This window comes from Phoca vitulina, unplaced genomic scaffold, assembly GCF_004348235.1.
Source record: "Phoca vitulina isolate PV1807 unplaced genomic scaffold, GSC_HSeal_1.0 scaffold6, whole genome shotgun sequence".
Taxonomy (NCBI): Eukaryota; Metazoa; Chordata; class Mammalia; order Carnivora; family Phocidae; genus Phoca; species Phoca vitulina.
In genome coordinates, this window is record NW_022589709.1 from 48457945 (window position 1) to 48479670 (window position 21726).

Here is a 21726-nt window from a genome sequence, read left to right on the forward strand (position 1 = left end):
AGGTGATATTTCATGGGAAAAGGTACACTTTTTTCATGTGCTCATTGGACAATTGTCTATCTTCTTTGGAGTACTGTCTATTCGGATCCTTTGTCCATTTTAAAATTGGGTTATTTGTCTTTTTATGATTGAGTTCTATAGTCCACCAGACCAGTTTTGAAGCATGGTTCTAACGGTTGTTCCTGGCTACCTAATCCCTCTTTTTCACACTTCTCATGATTCTCTACCTACCAGGATACTGTGAATACAGTCATTTTGTGCTTAAATTGGTCACAGTTAGCTTCTATTACAACTCAAAACCTGACGGACATAGACTGGAACCCAAGGCAGCTCCCCTTACCTAGAGAAAATCACTAACATAAGACTTCCCTGGCAAGTGGAAAGCTGTTCAGAGGCAATGTTGTTACTAAAGCCTGGGTTTCTGAATTTGTGATTCTCAACTCTTAAGCTATGCAAACTCAGTCCAGGGGAACTTGTGGGATTGACAAGTGGAAATCTTGCAGTTTGAGCAGCAGGTAAGAACTGGAACAGAGAGAAATGGAAAGAAAACTCTAAGAAATTGTTGCCATTTCTTGCCATTCTACTCTAAGATTAAGTAGGCCATTGATTGTTGGAAGTTATTCAGATGCTAAGGCCCCAATTTTCTGCTGCTGGCAGTCCTCTCTCCGCCTTGGTCCACAGAGGCTGAGTGACCCTGCATTTCCTGTCCACCTGGGTTGATATCCGGGGATTTTCTTCCAAAGGGTCGAGTATGTAAATGGAGTAGGAGTCCTAATTCTATTTGCAGATTTAACTACATATTTTGTTATCAGGCAATTTCAGTTCATATATCAACACTGCCAACTTTGTGTATGCTTTCTCCCCAGCCCTCCCTTTTGTATCCTGGACCCTCTGAGTCGGGGAAACAAGAATATCCCTCCCTCCCAGAATTATGAGTGATCTGAGGCTAAGGGCTTGGAGAAAGTTGTTTTCTGCAATGTCTGAGGAAGTATCCTCTGCTCACTCCTCTGAGCAGGACCACAACCGTAGCTCCAAAGGGCCTCTGGAGCCCTCTCACTCCTAAGCACCCACTTTCCCTTTTCTGATGCCCCCTTCTCCCAGGAGAGTGTCTTAGGTCCTGTATTTGAAGGGAATTGTTCAAAAGGGAATCCAATCTAAATCAGATGCTGACAGGCTTAAACTTTTAACCCTCTCAGAGGTGTTAGCACTTCTGTCCTTAATTTCTCTCTATTTGGCCGGCCTTCTGCCAAATTCAAAGACCACTTGTGAGCTCTCATCCTCTGTGCCCTTGTCTTGGCACCCAGGAACAAAATGATTTGAGACTGTGATGGTATGAGCAGTGCTGATCTGAGAAAGGGAAACCTGAGGCCCTGGGATGAACTGTTTCGTGGTGAGCTCCAACCAGTTATTTATTCGACAACCATTTCTTAAGTACCTACTGTGTGCCAGGCTGTGCCCTAGCTCCTGGAGACACAGCAGAGAAGCGAGACAAGGCCCCCGCCCTCATGGAGCTTTCCCTCTAGTGGTGGCAAAAAACAATGAATAAACAAACCAAAAAAAACCCACCATTTCAGATAGTGATGGTGCCATGAAGAGCAATCTGAAATCGTGAATAATGTGATAGTGAAAGATAAGAAGAGAGCCTGATGGGCAGAGTGGCTGAGGAAAGTCTCTTGTCATCCGTACTGATACTGAAGAGTAGATCTGGGGAAGAAGCACCAGGGAGAGAAGACAAAGACATGAATGCAGGAACAGGCTGAGCACGTTGGAGGTTCTGAAAGAAGCCAGCAGGGGTGGAATGTAGTGAACGTCGCAGAAGGGTGTGAGAGGACCTGTGAGAGGTAAGCAGGTCAGGTAGGGCCTTGAAATCTATGCAACACTTAACACACAGAAGTTAAGTGTCTTGCACCAAGTCACACGGCAAGTAAGTGCAGAGCCAGGATGATAAACCAGGTCTTTTCAATCCTATCAGGTGTTTTTGCGTTATAACCTGGTTTATGCCCCAAATAGTGCTGGATGAAGAAGGGATTTATTGAAGCCCATCTTGGAGATCCAAAAACTCTAAGAGGAGACAAAGACCACAACAGTCTCACTTTTCTCCTTATTTTCTCTTGAAAACAAACAAACACTAGATAGGAAAACTTCCAAGTGTACTGTGCTAAATCCAAAAATTCTTTTAAACAAAGGATCTGAATTTTATAGATACTATAGTAAATACCTATTGAACATTTATCATATGATCCCATAGAGCATGTAGAGAAGTTATTTTGGTATTTCTATGTTTGACCTTATGAAAATTCAATCACACGAGATTGCCTAATGTCTATTTTTAAACACAAGATTTACTCTACCTATTACACACTAGGAAACTTAATATACTAAGGTGCTAGTCAGGATTAGCTACTATGCAGATTTTCTGGATGTTTTATGTTTTGCTTTTAAAATTAGAAGCAAATTGAAATAATTATATGTGATACAATACATTAATAAAAGAAAGAACAAGAACCATATGATCCTCTCAATAGATGCAGAAAAAGCATTTGACAAAGTGCAGCATCCTTTCTTGATCAAAACTCTTCAGAGTATAGGGATAGAGGGTACATACCTCAATACCATAAAAGCCATCTATGAAAAACCTACAGTGAATATCATTCTCAATGGGGAAAAACTGAGAGCTTTCCCCCTAAGGTCAGGAACACGGCAGGGATGTCCACTATCACCAGTGCTATTCAACATAGTATTAGAAGTCCAAGCCAAGCAATCAGACAACAAAAAGAAATAAAAGGCAACCGAATCGGCAAAGAAGAAGTCAAACTCTCACTCTTTGCAGATGATATGATACTTTATGTGGAAAACCCAAAAGACTCCACCCCAAAACTGCTAGAACTCATACAGGAATTCAGTAAAGTGGCAAGATATAAAATCAATGCACAGAAATCAGTGGCATTCCTATACACCAACAACAAGACAGAAGAAAGAGAAATTAAGGAGTTGATCCCATTTACAATTGCACCCAAAACCATCAGATACCTAGGAATAAATCTAACCAAAGAGGCAAAGAATCTGTACTCAGAAAACTATAAAATACTCATGAAAGAAATTGAGGAAGACACAAAGAAATGGAAAAACGTTCCATGCTCATGGATTGGAAGAACAAATATTGTGAAGATGTCAATGCTACCTAGAGCAATCTACACATTCAATGCAATCCCCATCAAAATACCATCCACTTTTTTCACAGAGCTGGAACAAATAATCCTAAAATTTGTATGGAACCAGAAAAGACCCCGAATACCCAGAGGAATGTTGAAAAAGAAAAGCAAAGCTGGTGCCATCACAATTCCAGACTTCCAGCTCTATTACAAAGCTGTAATCATCAAGACAGTATGGTACTGGCACAAAAACAGACACATAGATCAATGGAACAGAATAGAGAGCCCAGAAATGGACCCTCAACTCTATGGTCAACTAATCTTCAACAAAGCAGGAAAGAATGTCCAGTGGAAAAAAGACAGTCTTTTCAACAAATGGTGTTGGGAAAATTGGACAGCCACATGCAGAAGAATGAAACTGGACCATTTCCTTACACCACACACAAAAATAGACTCAAAATGGTTGAAAGACCTAAATGTAAGACAGGAGTCCATCAAAATCCTAAAGGAGAACACAGGAAGCAACCTCTTCGACCTCAGCCGCAGCAACTTCTTCCTGGAAACATCACGGAAGGCAAGGGAAGCAAGGGCAAAAATGAACTATTGGGACTTCATCAAGATAAAAAGCTTTTGCACAGCAAAAGAAACAGTCAACAAAACCAAAAGACAACCGACAGAATGGGAGAAGATATTTGCAAATGACGTATCAGATAAAGGGCTAGTATCCAAAATCTATAAGGAACTTATTAAACTCTACACCCAAAGAACAAATGATCCAATCAAGAAATGCGCTGAAGACATGAACAGACATTTTTCCAAAGAAAACATCCAAATGGCCAACAGACACATGAAAAAGTGCTCAACATCACTCGGCATCAGGGAAATCCAAATCAAAACCTCAATGAGATACCACCTCACACCAGTCAGAATGGCTAAAAATAACAAGTCAGGAAACGACAGATGTTGGCGAGGTTGCGGAGAAAGGGGAACCCTCCTATACTGTTGGTGGGAATGCAAGCTGGTGCAGCCACTCTGGAAAACAGTATGGAGGTTACTCAAAAAGTTGAAAATAGAGCTACCATACAACCCAGCAATTGCACTACTGGGTATTTACCCCAAAGATACAAATGTAAGGATCCGAAGGGGTACGTGCACCCTGATGTTTATAGCAGCAATGTCCACAATAGCCAAACTATGGAAAGAGCAAAGATGTCCATCGACAGATGAATGGATAAAGAAGATGTGGTATATATACAATGGAATATTATGCAGCCATCAAAAGGAATGAAATCTTGCCATTTACAATGACGTGGATGGAACTGGAGGGTATTATGCTGAGTGAAATAAGTCAATCAGAGAAAGACATGTATCATATGACCTCACTGAAGGAGGAATTCTTAATCTCAGGAAACAAACTGAGGGTTGCTGGAGTGGTGGGGGCTGGGAGGGATGGGGTGGCTGGGTGATAGACATTGGGGAGGGTATGTGCTATGGTGAGCACTGTGAATTGTGTAAGACTGTTGAATCACAGACCTATACCTCTGAAACAAATAATACATTATACGTTTAAAAAAAAAAAGAAGAAGAAGAAGATAGCAGGAAGGGAAGAATGAAGGGGGGGAAATCAGAGGGGGAGACGAACCATGAGAGACTATGGACTCTGAGAAACAAACTGAGGGTTCTAGAGGGGAGGGGGGTGGGGGGATAGGTTAGCCTGGTGATGGGTATTAAGGAGGGCACGTTCTGCATGGAGCACTGGGTGTTATGCACAAACAATGAATCATGGAACACTACATCAAAAACTAATGATGTAATGTATGGTGATTAACATAATAAAATCTAAGATTCTAAAGGATTAAAAAGAATAAAATAAAAGTAATTTTACACTCAAGTAAAAAAGAAAGAAATTGGCTAATAAAGACCAGATGTGTGTTCACTGTGTATACATATGCAAGAACTTGAGGTGAGCCCAGAATTCATGAGTGTTCCAGCAGTCTGCCATTAGACTAGGGTTAGAATCCTAGTGCACTTTCCAGCTGCCTGACATTAGATAAATTACTCAGTACAGCTAAGCCTCCATTTTCTCTCTCATAAAACGGAGATGAAAACAATGCCTATATCATAGAGTTATCGTGAAAATAACTCAAAATAACAAGTGACAGTGCAAGGAATAGACTCGCTATTCCTTGAGTAAATAATGGTTGGCCTTCTTCCCTGGGTCTCTGTTCACTCATCAGAAACATAAGTCAGGGAAATGATGCTAAGGCCCCTTCCAGGATAAGTGCCATCAGCAGCCAGGCTTTCCTGCCAGACTTGGACCTAGGACAGTGACACCTTTTTCTGCAGACAGATAGAGAAGGGCTAGCCAGATGGACCCAGAGACTGACACACAACTCACAGGGAAATGAGCAAGGAAACTTAAGGGACTGAGACTTGATGCGCCAGGGTCCTGGTAGACCCCCACCTCAGTTCCCCAGGCCCAATTCATTTCACCAATGCATTCACTTCAACTAATTGCATGTGAGATTATTTGTTTACTGTCTGCCCTCTCCAGAAACTGAACTCTAAAGATTAGGAATTCTGTTTTGTTCACTCACTCTATGTAGGTCCCCAATAAATATTTGCTAAATGAGCCTCTTTTTTTATAGTAGGTACATTTCTAAAATTGGAGGTGTCATGAGCTTAGCTAAGCTACTCCGAGGTATTGCTCCCTCGGCATCCATTTTGTTTGGCTAAGTGACCCGCAGGAGCCTTAACCTGACACCAGCCTCCCTCATGCTAGCACATGCCCTGGGTAACCGTCTGAAGAGTCACATGCCACTGAAGTTCCTGATATGACTTCCCCAGCAGTTCTTGTGATCAACAATCTCCCCCATCTTCAATGCCTCCCTGCTCTGTGCCCCTTAGATAAGACCCCCATGGAGCTTACCAAAACCCCACTCATTTTAGTTTGAATTGACTGATCCAGTCTCAGCCCAGGAAGCCCCAAAGTCCTCCACTCATGGACCCTAATAAAGGCATATGTCCCAGGTCTTGACTTTCTCTCTGCACTCTGCCTTGACTTCCCCATGTGGCCCCCTGAGCTATGCTGTGTACTTCCTCCAGGACTTGTGAGTACTAAACTTGTCTACTGCGATTTCTCTTGTGGTCTTTTGTCAAACTATGGCTCACCATCTGGCACCCTATGCTCCACTTAACAAATGTTAATTTAACAAAGTCATAACAGGAGGAAATTAATCTTATTTACAAATCAACAATTTTAAGTGCCCTACTGTAATCAGACATTAAGAGGAATTTGTGGTGAATGTAAATTTGTTTAGCATGCGAATTTTTTTTTTAAAAGAGAAGCATCATCAAACTAAGAAAACATCAGTGGCTCCGTAAGAAGGTTTGGAGCATTCAATTTGGTAGACATCAATTAATCTTCCCACATATCATGGACTTTATCAGATTAGGATGTGGAATTTTGGAACTGAATACACTTCAGTTGCCTTAATAGAGGACTTTTCTCTGGACAAAAAGCAAAGCCTATTCTTATCCTCCCATCTATGATCTGGCTCAAGGGCCAGTCTAAGGGAGGCTTTCCAACAAGTCACAGAAGTTGGGAATGATGACCGCAGACATCCTAATTGAACAATCCCTCAGTACTTATCACTGTCCCCTCCAAGCTACTGTGTTTCCAGAGTCACTGAATATTGTCAATTCCTGGTCAATGAATGTACCAAAATTCTCCCTAATCTAACAGGTTCAACCTCCCAACTAAATTTGCTTCTCACAGGAGTCTGGATGATTTGACAATTCACTTGCTTATTCATTCGTTCAGTTATTCATGCCATTCACTTATTCATTCAACAAATATTCTCAGGCTTAGAAATCCTGAGTGCTTCTAGAGGAGAAAAAGAAAGTTTAGACAGAGCAGCAATTAACAGGACAAGAGTTGGAACTAGGACCTAAAGGAATATCTAACCACATATTGTGCCTGAGATATCTTTCTGCCCAGCTGCTGTATTACCTCTGCAGAACCTTTCTAAATCTAATTTTAAGAAGAATGTATGTCTTGGGACACCTGGATGGCTCAGCCAGTTAAGTATCTGCCTTCAGCTCAGGTCATGATCCCGGGGTCTTGGGACTGAGCCCCGCACCAGGCTCCCTGCTCAGCGGAGAGTCAGCTTCTCCGTCTCCCTCTGCCCCTCCCCTGGCTTGTGCTCTCTCTCTCTCTCAAATGAACAAAATCTTAAAAAAAAAAAAAAAAAAAGAATATATGTCTTTTCTCTATTCCTTTGTTAATATCCTTAGTGTAATGTTTATGACATTATGTTGAAGCTAACTGCTTCCCCGTGCCAGACTGAGCTCCTTGAGAGAAGCAGCTGTGCCACCCAATCACCTTCATGCTCCTGGTGCCTAGCACAGGGCCTGGCATATACAACTTTAGGAGCAGGTCTATGGATTCCAGTGAAGCTAATGGAGGTCTAGGTATTATGAGGCCTGCATTGTCTAATATGGTACCCACTAGCCACATGTGGCTATTGAGTACTTGAAACATAGCTGTGAGGGAGGAATCGAGATGCACTGAAAAGTGAAATACACACCAAATTTCAAAGACTTAGCATAAAAATATATAAAATACCCCATTAATAATTTTTATATTGATTACACGTTGAAACGATAATACTTTGGATATGGGGTTAAATAAAATAAATTATTTAAATTAATTTCACCTGCTTTTTACATCTTTTAATGTGACTATTAGAAAATTTTAAATTACATATGTGGCTCACATTATATTTCTACTGGATAAGGCTGGCCTAAGCCAAAGATTACTCTTTCAGGTACAAGCCACGTCCAGTCTCTTAAACCTGGCTTTCTAAGTTTTCTTGGTAGGAAGAGGAATTTGGCTATATTGTCTGAATTGAGTCAAGGTTTTCATTAAGCCTAGGTTCAGAATATCCAAGAAATATAAGACACATTTCTTTTATATTTGCAAAATTCTATAGTCAATATGTTCCACACATTAATAGGTTTGCTGTTAAAAAAAAAAAAAATCCAACTCTTGCTGTATTCTCTACATTGAGTCAAAGTCTAACCAAGGGCATGTAATACCCATGCAGCCAACATTTAAATAGCTCTTCAGTTTCTGGCTCCAAGCGCCTGTTGTGATCTCTCTCCTCCCTCAGTCTCTGGCATCCTGAGCAGTCACCCCTCCCATTTCAGCTCTTTCCACTGACCTCAAAAGAGGGCTGGCTCAAATAACACACTTGTCAAAACACCTGGGTAAGCACAGCAGTGGGAGACAGCATATAAATAGATATATGGAAACAGAGTGCTCCGTACTAATAACAAAAACCCCTTACAAACTGCCTTCACCTTCCAAAAGTTTTGTTTCTTACAATGATTAGTTAAATGTAAATGTCACTATTAATTTTACTCCTATCAGCTCAGACAGACCTATTTTATACAGGCACTAGCAAAACTGCAATTCAAGATGATTTTTACGTTGTGGGTACTACTGTGGCGAAAATCCTCTGTGCTTAAATAGAGAATTTAAAATTGAACAACAGAAAATGATCCAAGGCAAAAATACTGAAAAACTTCTAATAGTCTATCAGAAAGACTAAAAGGGTCAGGCTTCACTGGTCTCCAGTCAGAAAAATGCAAAAATAATGAGTGCCTGTTTACATACTTCCCTCCGTGTAGAAGACCGTACGTTTGAAACATTCAGCACCGTGTTCGGCACACGGTCCGCATACAATAAATATTACTAATGAATATATGAGTGCGTGGGCCCTTACTACTGCATGGGATACTGCAATCACCAGGTCTTTGTTTTAAACCTTGAGTGATACGGTAGACCGAATACAGCTTCCTATTCTACTCAGACTAAAACATGACGTCCTTACCACGGCCTGTAAAGCCCTACTTGATCTGCAACCCAACTACTTCTCAGATTCACCTCCCACCCCCCTCCCCCATATTTACTCTGCTCCAGCAACCTGACCTCCTTGTGTCCTCAAACAAGCCCCACGTGTTCCTGCCTCAGTGCCCGTGCAGCAGCTCTTCCCTTTTCTTAGGACGCTCATTCCTTCCTTCTCTGCCCGTGTCACCTTATCAGAGAGGCCTTCTTCACCAACACATATCCACAACAGCATAACCCTTATCCTGCTGCATTTGTCCTCCTATCACTTACTGCCACCTGGCATATTACGTATTTATTTGTTTGTTTATCTCCCCAAACTGGAAAGTCACTCCTAGGAAGTCAGAAACTTTGTTCATTTTGTTCACTGCTATATCCTTTGTGCCTAGAAAGTGTCTGGCACACAGGAGTTCAATAAATGTTTGTTGAATGAATAAATTAATGAACATTGGATTGGAGCTGAGGCAGCTGGATCTAGTCCCAATTCTACCACTAAAAACTTGTGTGACTTTGAACAAATGTCCCCTGACATTCAGCTTCTGAATCTGCAAAAGGACTGGCTGGGAAAAGATGCTTCTAAACCTTCTCCCAGCTCGAACATCCTGTGGGTTCTATAGAGCTGCTTTCTACATCTAACTTTTGTATGAAGCTTTAGCAACACAAAAATCCTTTTTGACAGTCACAAACTATTAGCTCTCTAGGCACTTTATTATGATTGAATACCCTGCTCCCAAGGCCCCTGATGAAGACTTCCCCATTCCTTCCAGGCAAGATGGATCCCAGGACTAGATCCCTACTTTGAGGTACTTCATATAGACCTTTTTTTCCTCAAACCTCTTATAACAGTTAATGACATAATTGTGTTTTTCTATTTCTATTTCTCCAATGAGAATGGGAACACCTTGGAACAGTAACGGATTCTTAGTAATTTTTGTATCCCTAGCACCTTGCATGGTCCATGGCAATTAGTAGGTATTCCATGAATGTTTAGTGAATGAATGAATATAGGAAAGTCAAAGTGAAATAGGATCATGACTCATATTAAAAACAGAGACCATCATTCCCCCCTCACTGATGGAGGTGGGCAGAAGATAAAGCTTTGCTGCCAATAATGGTTCATCTGAAAGGAGGTAAGAAACTAAAACTTATTGGGAACTTACTAAAGGCAAGTACTCTTACACATATTCATGTAGTTTATTTAATCCTATGACAACTTTATAAATTAGGAAGTATTACTACCATTTTACAGATGAGAAAATTGAGGCTCCGAGAAAATAGGGAATTTGCCCATGATAGAATGGCTAGTAGGATTCACACTCGGGTTTCTTCATGCCGTATATCATACTCTTATCACTAAATAATATATCAGGAGGGTAGTTCTCTGATTCAATACAAGCATTGGCATGTGTACTAGTGAGCTTTTCTGCACTAGAAAAGCATTTTTATAATTAAAGGGAATTTTTTCCTTGATTCAGAAACGTGGCTATGGATAATTCCATCTGCCATTTTTGAAAGTGTAAAGAAAAGGTTTACAAGCAGATTACACTTCTGCCTTTTGAATTTTTAAGCTTTTATTCTGATAATAAAATGCACTACCTGTTCATTATAGAAAAACCAAGAAATACAGATATTTTTTAAAATTTTAGTCAACCATTATCCCATCACTTAGAGACAGCTACTATAAACCTTTTTTAACCTTAAGGTTAATAAAGGTTACCATAACTTTTATTATATTCTTCATTATGTTAACCTTTATTAACCTTTTATGAAACTTTATTAACCTTTTAGGCCTTTTTCCAATACATATTTTATAGTGAGATCATTCTAAATTATACAATGAGCATTTCTTTCATATTCAATATACATACTTCCCATATTGTTAGAAATCTTCATAAATAGCATTTTAATAATGGCTTAGTAACATCACATAAAGTAGATGCAATAATCATTCTGTTACTATTAGGCTATTTCCATTTATTTACTATTAAGTGCCTCTCAGTTTAAAAAAAACCCAGTTTGTAATTTAACTTCTGAGAATGGTTCCAACCGCCAAGAAAATGCAAACAGCCTTTCCATTCAAGATGGGGGGAAACTTCTACTATTATGCAAAGAATGAGGTCTAGTAATTTTTCAAGGTAGAAGCTAGTTGGAGCTATTCCAGGTTCACCTACAGTAAGGGTCTCTCTCCTGCACAAGAAGGGAGGTGGTCAAAGTCCAGCAGTGGCTTGGAGGAAGCAGACCCAGGCTCACCTCCGGGTTCTATGACTTGCCTTATACCCTCAGTAAAGCATATAAAGCCTCAGTTTCCTCATCTATAAAAGGACAGTCAGCACATAGTGTTGCTGGAAGGGTTTAAAATGAGAAAATATCCGTAAACACTCAGCACCAAGACTGGCACAGAGTGGACTCTCTTATAACTCTAAAACTTTGGCAGCAGAGCCAAGAGGAAGGGGCGAAGAAGGATGGGACAGCATTCTTACCTCCCATCCTTTAGAGAATATTCCAAATTCTCACCTAGCCTCAGGGGAAAAAAAAAAAGAACTTTAGGCCATATTTGTAAACTTACAACAAAATAGTTTGATTTGTGACAACACTTTGAGGTGGGAAAAAGTCGGGGACTCCCAGTTCCCCTGAGAGGTCCTGCCCGCTGGCATCTCTCCACTTCTAGCTATGGTTCTCATCTCCTTTCCCCTGGCCTTCGCCATGGTTCAATCCCTAGACATCTTTCTCTTTGTTACTGTCTCCCTGATCTGAGTCCTTCTAAAACCAACTTCCAGTCTGCTATCAGCAATCCTTCCGTAACTCTAGTCTGTTTTCCTAAATCTTGCTCACAAGTTTACTGATTTCTTGTTACCCATGTCATCAAATCCAAAATTAAAAAGTGTGATGGTTTGCAAGGCCTCCACCCCCACCCCTTTCCCTCTGGTTGCCCTCACCCTATTAATTCCAATTCTTGCCCTAATGTCCACCTTACCATCTGTAGTCAGAGCAGGCTGAAATTTACTGCAGATAAATCCTATCTCTACCTGAAGATCTTGACCTTTGTTAAAGGGCAATGCAACCTCAACGTGCTTTGAATCACTGTCAGCTGCTCACATTTTAGAGTAAATGAGTTTGCAAATTCTCTAGGTGGTAAATTTTGGTTGGGCAAAGATATAAGGATCCTGAACACCATTAAGGGGGAAAGGTTATAAAGGCTGGGATTGGCAGATTTCCCTTCTCAGTATTGTCCAGGAATCACAGGTCACTACTCCCTGTTCCGTCTCCCACAGGTACCTTCTCTTCCTCTTTTCCTTTCTGCATCTCCTGCCTACTCACTAAAGCCCAGATCATGCCCACTTCTCAAAGCAGCACCGATCTACACACTCTCTTCCTCCCTGCCCCTCGCGTTTATTTAGCACAGAGACTCATACTCCCCATATTGCTAACTTCTTCCATAAAGCCCTTGAGGACAGGTGCTCTGCCTACTTCCCACTTGGCAGTTACTAGATAAATATGTGACCAACATTCCAGACTTCTAAACTGACTGACTAGTCCCCTTAATCGGTGCTACTCCATGGGCTATTTCAACTTCAGCTCTGCTGGCTCTGGTTGGACGGAACTTTTAACTTTGAGTAAGAGGGGCATTCTGAAATGTTGCACATCCATCTGTCCCCTACAAAGCCATTCTACTGATAATAATAGATTTAGGAAAGGACATCACTGACTGACAAAACAAAACAAACAAAAAACCCACACCCCAAAGAGAACATGTGAAAGTAGAAACAAATCCAAATAGGAGATGAGTCCTACTATTCTCATTTTAGGGCCTACGTGAAGTCTGGGAGATGGAAGTGGAAGGAGACCCATATTTTTAATACAGTATTGCCTAATCGTAATCACATTCATAGAAACGTTGATATTTGGAACCATGAAAAAAAAGGATTTTAAGAACAGGGGTTATTGAAACTTATGTTTTTCTCCAAGTAATTTACGAGCCTTTGCACCAAATTAAAGTCCTCTTACAGCGACCTAGTGCCGGTTCCAAGAGACCTCCAGTCAGTCATCTGAAGGCTCCAGAGCAGCCCTCTCCGTCTCCACCCCCACTTCATATCCCCTTCTCTTCTATAGCTCAGGCTTTTAAGATTGTTCCTACGCCTTGGGCCAAATACAAGCGGTTCAACACATTCCTGCAGTTAGGCAGGACCCTAAGTAAATCCCCAGGAATAAACGAGAGCCGCAAGTCACAAGTTGTTGGGCGGAGGGGGGGCGGGGGTGGCGGAGAGGAGGAGGGGGGGCGGTAATGAACTTTGCTGCTGCAGGCGGGCCTGTCACTCCAGCTGACAGCAAGCACCTTCACCTTCAAGTTTCTTACGAGGCAGCACCCCCTGAGAGAAAGTGCATAGCTCAGAGGCAAGGCACGCTAGCTGAAAAAGAAAAGGGAAGCGTGCGGAGTCTCCCCGCGAAGCCCCTGCCTTCGAGGCCGCATTTCCAGGCCCGCGGCCGGGCGAGCGCTCGGGCTGTGGCCTGAGAGGGGCGCACGCTACCTGGCGTCCGGCTCCTCCTCCGACTCCGCGGCCGTCTCGTCCTCCTCGCTCTCCGATTCCTCGTCGCTCTCCAGCCTTCGGGTGGCCTCCTCGTCCCCGTCGGAGCCGAGGGGACTCTCCGCGGCGTAGGTGCTGTCGCTGCTCGCCATCGTGCCTCTGCCGGGCCGGAGCCGGAGCTGGAGCCGGAGCCGCCCGCGCGCGCCCGGTGTTCTCCCTCTGACTGCGCCTCTGGCCCCGGCCGGGCTCTGCCCTGCCCCGGCGGGCGGCTCGGGTTCCCGGCCCCGGGGGCGGGCCAGCCCCGAGACTTTAAATAGAAGGCGTCAAAGTTTCGCCACCGAGCTTCTGGGGCCCGGGCTCAGCGAGTTCCCCTCTTCCCCGGCGTCTGCCAACTTCCCCCCCGCCCCGGCCCTCCCCGCCCCAGTTTAGGCAGATCCCTGGAGGCCCTTTGGGCGACTCTTGATCACCATTCCGAAGCGGGGCAGGCTCCAGCTGCACCTGGGACTTGAAAGGAGGAAAGGCACCCAGCCGCGCCTCTCTTCCCTCCAGTGTGGCTCTGGTGTGGCTTTGGTGTGGCTTTGGTGTGTTTGGTGCCCAACTACTTGATGGACCCTTCATCCCAACTAAGTAACTACTCCTTACTGAGCAGAGCGCTTACTAGTTCAGGCACTCTGCTAAGGGTCTCACTTCCATTACCCCCTCACAATTCTGCTGTGGCATGTTTAACTGCAATGCTGGTTTTTTAGATCAGAAAACTGAGACTCAGAAGAGCTTGGGAAGCTGGCTGGCTCAAGGTCTCCTGCCTAGTATGTGATCCTATGGGAAACAAAGCTAGGTCTGCCATCTTCAAGGGCCCAGTTTTCAACCGTTGTTCCTTCATATTGGCTCCTTTTGTGTTGCAAATCAATTAATTGTGTATTCTCGACCTCCGTGACCTGTAGACTGTTTAAGTCAGGGCATTTTTATCTCCCCTAAAAACCTTCAAGAGAAATAATTTTCCTCACATTGGCCAAAGTCTAAGTTCTGTCTGAAACTCAGCCCAAAGGCCCCAGACTTGCGTTGGATCATAGCATGCCCATACTTAAAACCCCTCAATGGCTTCTCTATGCTCAAGGACTAAAGCCCAAGCTCCTTAGGGAAGATGAACACTGGATAACAACCCACATTTGTCTGGTTTCTTCTTTAGAAGTCAGGATTCCCAACATTTATCAAGTCACACCACTGTGCCTTTATTTACAATTCCTTCTGCCTGAAAGGTTTTTCCAACCTTTATTTACCTGGTGACTCTCCATTCAAGATCCCCACCTTTCTCTGATATGCCCAGGTTAAGTTCAATACCCCTTTCGGGTTCCATTATCCTATATTCAAATTATGTTTGTGTCTCTTTCCCTCAGTACACTCTATAAATTTGTTACTCATCTTTTTCCACACCATCCCCATCTCTTACAAGGCCAGAAGCAAAACTTAGCACAGAGTAGACACTTAATGAATGTTGCCTGAAGAAAACAGGACCAGACCTGCTCAGTACATACAACAGATAGAGGTATCTTTCTAACAGTCTTCTTTTCATGAGGATGATTTTATGGCTAGAATAGCTAACATTTATTTTTAATTACAGCAAGTTCTATTCACAGAGTTGTTAAATATGAACATACGTTAGGTAATATTCACCAGTTACACTAGCTTGTATGTGTGTATTAAGTCTGTGAGGAAAGAACTACAGATAATTCAGATACAGTATAGAAGTATCAGCTGGTGTGTATGGGAAGGGAAGACAGAGGAGTCCAGTCTTCCAGGGTTCATTAAACCAGGTTCAGCAAGTTATTATCTTAACATGAGCTAGGTTTACCCAACTAGTAATCCCAAATGACTGACTCCTCACCTAGGACAAAAAGAATGCAATCATAGTTGTGAGAATCTGTTAAACACTTAACCAAAACTACAGGAAGCTGCTGTATATTCCCTCCATCTAACTCAAAATTTCTTGGGAACACTAATTAAAGTCAAGATTTATTTGCAAAGATCCTACTTCAAACCAATCCAAAATTTAGAACTGCAGTACGGATTACACATTTTTAAGTTTCTAACACTATCTTCTTAACAATGCATGCAAATGAAATGGCCAGATCAATACAAATAGAACATAAAAGAAGGTATTATTCACCACACAAAAATTCAAAAATTCAAACTAAAAATAATTTAAAAGTCTAAAAATAAAAAATTCCCTCATATATTAACAGCCCACTTATCTGACACATCTGTCTAGCACAAGGTACATAATCTTAGGCTTCAGTCTATTAATTTAGAAATGGGTATAAATTTATTAACAAATAACTTCTTTATCTATGTGTTACAGCAAGATAGCTAAAAAGTAGCAGCAGCAAGATGAGGGGGTGGGGGAGTGCGTGGCACTGAGCGCTGAGAAACAGTGGCAATAAAAGAGTCCATACCATGGTAAACGAATGCTAGGGCTTTCTTAGGAGATGTCCCAATACTGTAGAGGCAGAACGCCCTTTGCACTTACACATCCCTGAGAGCTACACAGTATTACCACAGAGTACCAGGACTGTTTTTTATTGTTTTTAATGATTATCAGAGTCATCACTAGAATATTAATTATACTCAGTACATTCTGATAAAGAAGAGTTGCACAGTGTATATTTTAGGAAAATTACCAAGAAAAAGAACTGATGTATAAAAGCTCCATTGCCTCAAAAGTGTTAAACACGAGTAATCTAAAAAATTCACCTATGTGGAAAGCTTCATTCCTAATAATGCCAGAGAAATACGGTGTTGATGTGGTTAGCTGCTTAACCAAGAATGAACTCAATTCCAAGATTCTCTGTATCATCTATATTATCAAGCATAAAAGTTAGATTCAGTTCAGTTCTCTTAGATGAGAACTACAGCCTCTATCTCATCGCAAAAGACTAGCACAGAAGAAAAAAAAAACACACCAACAATGTCCACATATAAACTTTATTCCATTTGACATCATACAAAAATTTAAACTTAAAGGAGAAAATGAAAATATGCACCTTTACAAGTCAAAGAAAAGCAAAAGTCTTAGCATTTGAATTGGTCTGCAAAAAACCCAAATACATTAGAGGTACAAACTGTGCTACAGCAGGTCTAAAAGAAGTTGTACACAGTCCTTCTGAAAAAGTTAAAATTGTTTTCAAGATTACTTTTCATATTTAAATGTACAGGCACTGACCAATTTACAAATATTTACATAAACCAGAAACAACCTTAATAAAACACTGTAGCCTTTTTTTTTAGCAGCTACCACTACTTCTTCATATGGAAAAAAAAATACTAAAAAAGTTATCTTTACAAACATTAAGTTTTTATTTATAATAATTTTATGTCTTACCTAAAACATTTTATAGTGGCTTACTGCCTAAAAATTCCAGTTTAGATTACAATCCTATAACCGTATACAGAAGAAATCTGATACCATCAATAGGATATAATCTCAACTTTGATCTTTCCCCAGTTTCTGATGCTTCATGTCACAGGGAAAATAAAAGCAAGAAAACATGAAATAAAGTAAAAGTGCACAATGCACTAAACTATCATAAAGCACAGGGGACTTACAATCTTTTCAAAACGTCTACAATGAACTAATTCTTTAAAACAATTTACTAACTGCTGAACAATACAGAGTTAGTGCTCATATTACTACAGTGCAAAATGTACTGTTTTCAACAAAAAACTTAAAGCAATCTCAAGAGTACATCAAAAGCATGTGAGGTACTAATGAAATGCTAATATAGACACACCCAAAGCCTCAGTCTATCCTGGTGAGTCAAGTGAAGACTTAAGGCAATTGTCCAGTATTTCATGCTTCTGCAGTGATTTCAGTGAAATAACAGATTTCATTTTGCTTCAAGTAACTGAATAACTGGCTTGAATCTTCACTTTACTAGAATAGACAGGCAACAAACTATCTACTGTACGTTATACGTTAAGTATGTACGAATCAATCCCTTTCCAAAATTCCACACATATCTTCAGTATTAGCATGTGGCATAATTAATTGAAGTTATATCAAAAACCTTTTATTTGTTCAGATAATTCCCCAAAAAATATTTTATCTGATCTGAAAATTCATGCCATAATATTACTAATCAATGTAAACATTTTCAAAAATACATCTTTAAATCAAAGGGTTTTATTAGGAAATGTCATAATAAAATATGCAATCTTTATATAAGTATGTCCTCTTAAAAATAAAACATGAAAACAAGAACAATTAAAAAGAAACCATGGAGGTAAACAAAATGCATTATGATGTTACTATTGTTCTTTATTTCTCAGAAGATTTTATTAAGAAATACAGGCCAGTTATCTTTTCAGGATAGCAGCTCTTAAAGGTAGTATACTGTTCAAATCTCTTTTGTTTTTCAATCTGTGCCATGACTGGGAGAGAAAGAAAAATCATTCTTAAAACATAAAATATAAGTGGAACAAAAGACTGAAATGAGAGTTACTAGGAATGTTAAATAGTGGTTCTCTCTAGGTGGTAAAATTGGGGTAATTTTTTTTCTTTGTGTTTTATCATCTCCCAAGTTTTTAACATAGTAAAAGTATTGCTTCTGCCATCAGAAAAGAAAATGTTATTTAAAAACTCTATACCTGTGTGATTCCAATTCATTAAAAAAGAAATGGACACAGCATTAAAAAAGAAATGGACACAGAGGTGGTACAAAAAGATACAAGTGACAATATTAACACCAAGACATTAATTATTCAGAGATTTAAACTATTTCATCTACAACAGCAAGGTAATGAAGACAAAACCTTCGGGTTTGAGAGGGTGTGAGAAAATTACTTCAATTACTTGGTTGACTAGTTTGCATCTAGTAAGCTTTTTCAATCAAAAACAGTATTATGGAGAGAGTAAATCTCAAATAAACCACTTTATAGTTTTGAAAAAGAAGAGTAAACATATAACTTGTAAAAAAAAAAAAAACAAATTCTATTCACAGGCTAAAACTCTGGCTCACTACTTGGTGACTGCATATCTTTGTAGTTTAATTCTCACTTCAGTTGTTCAATTGACTGAAAGTATTGGTTTTATAGCTAATCAATCCTAAATGAAAACTCACGCATCAACAATGTAGCAATGCTGTTTTTGAGTTCTCAATTTGTTCTGATAGACAAAAATATTCCCTCTTGGATATTTGTTTTGCCCTGCAGAATTCCATTAATCTTAATATTCTAATCTGGCTGACAAACTGAGAGGGCCTAATGTGGAAGGATAGCTTGTAATATGATACACTTGCATTTTTAATTATCATCAAAATAAAGTCCACTTGTATGTCTAATGAGAAAGTATTCCTCTAAAATAACCTTCATAGTTCACTGATCTTTTTCTTCAATGAAGCATTCTCTCCTATATGTCTCACAGTATATATTTCCATCAATGTTTCTACACTGTACTGTGGAACTCCTTGAAGAAAGAAACCACACCTAACAAAATCACTGATGAATCAATTCATACTGTAGACCAAAGAGCCAAATAATAAATGACAGTTTACATACATATGGCTGAAGTTTATATATACAAAATGTGTGTGTATACAAACACACACATTGATTTTCTTTTAATTTCTCAAAATATAAGCAAAGATAAAAAGGTACTCAGGTTCACTGTTACAGTGGGGTATGCAGAAGAAAAATCATGGAACAAACATCAGCTCTCTTCTAAAGCTACACTAAGTTCCTTGAAATTTTAAGGAGAGAAATGAGTCCATTACGTTTTACTCACTCATTCTCAGAGCTTAACTGGCTCACTAAGGAAATGCTTACTTCCATCAGAGTGAAAGCCATGTGAACGAAAACAGTCAGATTTCTCTGAAGGAAAAGTGTATCTATCAATCAAGTAATAAATTTCCTACCGTGCCACTTTAATGACTTCATAACACAGGAAACAGGGCTATTATGTTCTATTATAAATATATTTTTCCATTTTCAAAGCATACTATTCCACTAATGTTTCTAGAGTTAATCTGATGCATTATTTACCTTGAAAAATTGATCCTTGATCATGTCAAATTTCTGCTTTTCATGCACAGCTCTGGCTGTATTTGTTCCATCAAAAGGTTCTGCAATGTTAAATGTACATATAAACAAGAAATTATTAAAACTAGAACTTCAGTTTCTATATCAGGTTTAACTATATGAAACTGCCAATATTTGACAGTTTTTAACCTACAAAATAGCAACTGCATATTGTGAAGCCTAATCTCTTATCAGATATATGCATCTAAAAATAGTTTTAGGGGCGCCTGGGTGGCTCAGTCGGTTAAGCGTCTGCCTTCGGCTCAGGTCATGATCCCAGGGTCCTGGGATCGAGCCCCACATCAGGCTCTCTGCTCAGTGGGAAGCCTGCTTCTCCCTTTCCCACTCCCCCCGCTTGTTTCTGCTCTCGCTAACTCTCTCTGTCAAATAAATAAATAAAATCTTTAAAAAAATAAAAATAAAAATAGTTTTATTATGAATTGTGTTCTAATAAGGTAGATACAATTCAAGAGAGAGGATAACTAAAACAAAGTCATCAGCATAGGTATGTTAAGTCTAAATCACAAAAGTGAGTAAGAATTCTGAAGAATCACAGAGGGTCAAGGACCTATCCCTACCCTAAGGGAAATAAAAATAGGTTAAATAACAATTATCAGAAAGAATAAAACACTATACACAAAAAAGGTGGTCAATGTCAAATACCACAGAAAGGTAATTTTAAATTTAATTTTAATTTAAAAGACCACGATCTGTCCAGCAGAACGGTCACTACCTTTCAAAGTAGAGGTTTAATACTCAGGAGGATAGAAAACAGTGCAGAGTTATGGTGTGAGTAGGTGGTTTAGAAAAAGATACAGTGAGTACAGTAACTTGTAGAAGAAATTTGGCAGTGAAAGGAGAGAAACAGGATAGCAAGTACAGAAGACAGAAAGAAAACAAAGGAAAAGTTTTTATGTGTGTTGTCTCTCCAACATTACCTTCCACATCTTCACCCCCACCCCACTAACCCTTCATCCACAAGGTAAGAGACAAGAGTCCATATACAGACATAAGGAAACTATCTATATGAGAAGGAAGGAAACTGAGGATGCTAGTGAGCACAGGAAGATAACTAAAGGCATTAAAATGAGATGAGATAGCTGAAATAATGCCAAGAGTAGGTAAAAATGACTATAGAGTTTAAGAATTTTGGCACTGGGGGTGCTTGGGTGGCTCAGTCAGTTAAGCATCTGATTCCTGATCTCAGCTCAGGTCTTGATCTCAGGGTCGTGAGTTCAAGCCCTATGCTGGGCTCCACATTGGGTATGGAGCCTACTTAAATAAAAAAAGAATTTTGGCACTGTAAAAGAGGAAAAAAAAGTACTTACAAGAGCCACTAAAATCAAGAGTATTTTTCAAGGATGAGAAGACCTATGTATGCTCTAAAGCTAAAAGAGAATGTGACTAGAGAGAAAGAAAATGAAGTCGCTAGAAGGAAAAAATGCAATTGAGGGGAAAGACCTGGAAAAAGCATGGAAGAATAGAAAATCTGATGAAGAGGTTAACTCTAGATTTGTCAAATAATCTAATCAGGCCCATAATTTAAAAAAAAAAACCCTCCTTTTGTGTATATATATTTTTTTTATTGCTTACTAAGGCCATTTTTAAAAGGAGTTTATTGTCACAGTATAGGATACATTGTTTTACTGCACTTCACTTTACTGCACTTCGCAGATATTGTGGGCTTTTTTTTTTTTTTATAAATTGAAGGTCTATGGCAACCCTGTGCTAAGCAAGTCTAGCAGTGCCATTTTTCCAACAGCATTTGCTCACTTTGTTGTCTCTATCACATTTTGGTATTTCTCCTAGTATTTCATACTTTTCATCATTATTGTATCTGTTATAGTGATCTGTGATCAGCTGTCTTTGATGCTGTTATTATTATAATTGTTTGTGGGCACCATGACCACACCCACACAGGATGGCAAACTTAAGAAATGCCGTGTGTGTTCTGACTGCTCCACCCAGTGGCCGTTGCCCCATCTCTCTCCCTCTCCCCAGGCCTCCCTATTTTCCCTGAGACACATCAATACTGAAATTGGGCCAATTAATAACCACACGATGGCCTTGA

At 40.0% G+C, this 21726-nt stretch overlaps 2 protein-coding genes across 6 annotated transcripts in view; both read right to left on the reverse strand.

Annotated features, from left to right (window-relative positions):
* Nucleotides 1-14063, reverse strand: part of CMYA5 (cardiomyopathy associated 5) — an 88154-nt gene extending 74091 nt beyond the window's left edge. For both annotated transcript variants that reach the window (XR_004299392.1, XM_032404118.1), the window contains exon 1: nt 13590-14063. Coding sequence is in view for 1 of the 2 variants with exons in the window: in XM_032404118.1 (XP_032260009.1) it covers nt 13590-13738 (149 nt within the window). In the remaining variant the exon portion in view is untranslated. The remainder of the gene's footprint in view (nt 1-13589) is intronic.
* Nucleotides 14064-16556: 2493 nt separating this feature from the next.
* TENT2 (terminal nucleotidyltransferase 2) overlaps nt 16557-21726 on the reverse strand; it is a 68100-nt gene continuing 62930 nt past the window's right edge. For all 4 annotated transcript variants that reach the window (XM_032404120.1, XM_032404119.1, XM_032404123.1 and 1 more), the window contains 2 exons: nt 19620-19699; nt 16557-18011 (listed from right to left, as the gene is read on the reverse strand). In XM_032404120.1, coding sequence (XP_032260011.1) covers nt 17937-18011; nt 19620-19699 — 155 coding nt within the window. In that variant the 3' untranslated portion in view covers nt 16557-17936. The remainder of the gene's footprint in view (nt 18012-19619; nt 19700-21726) is intronic.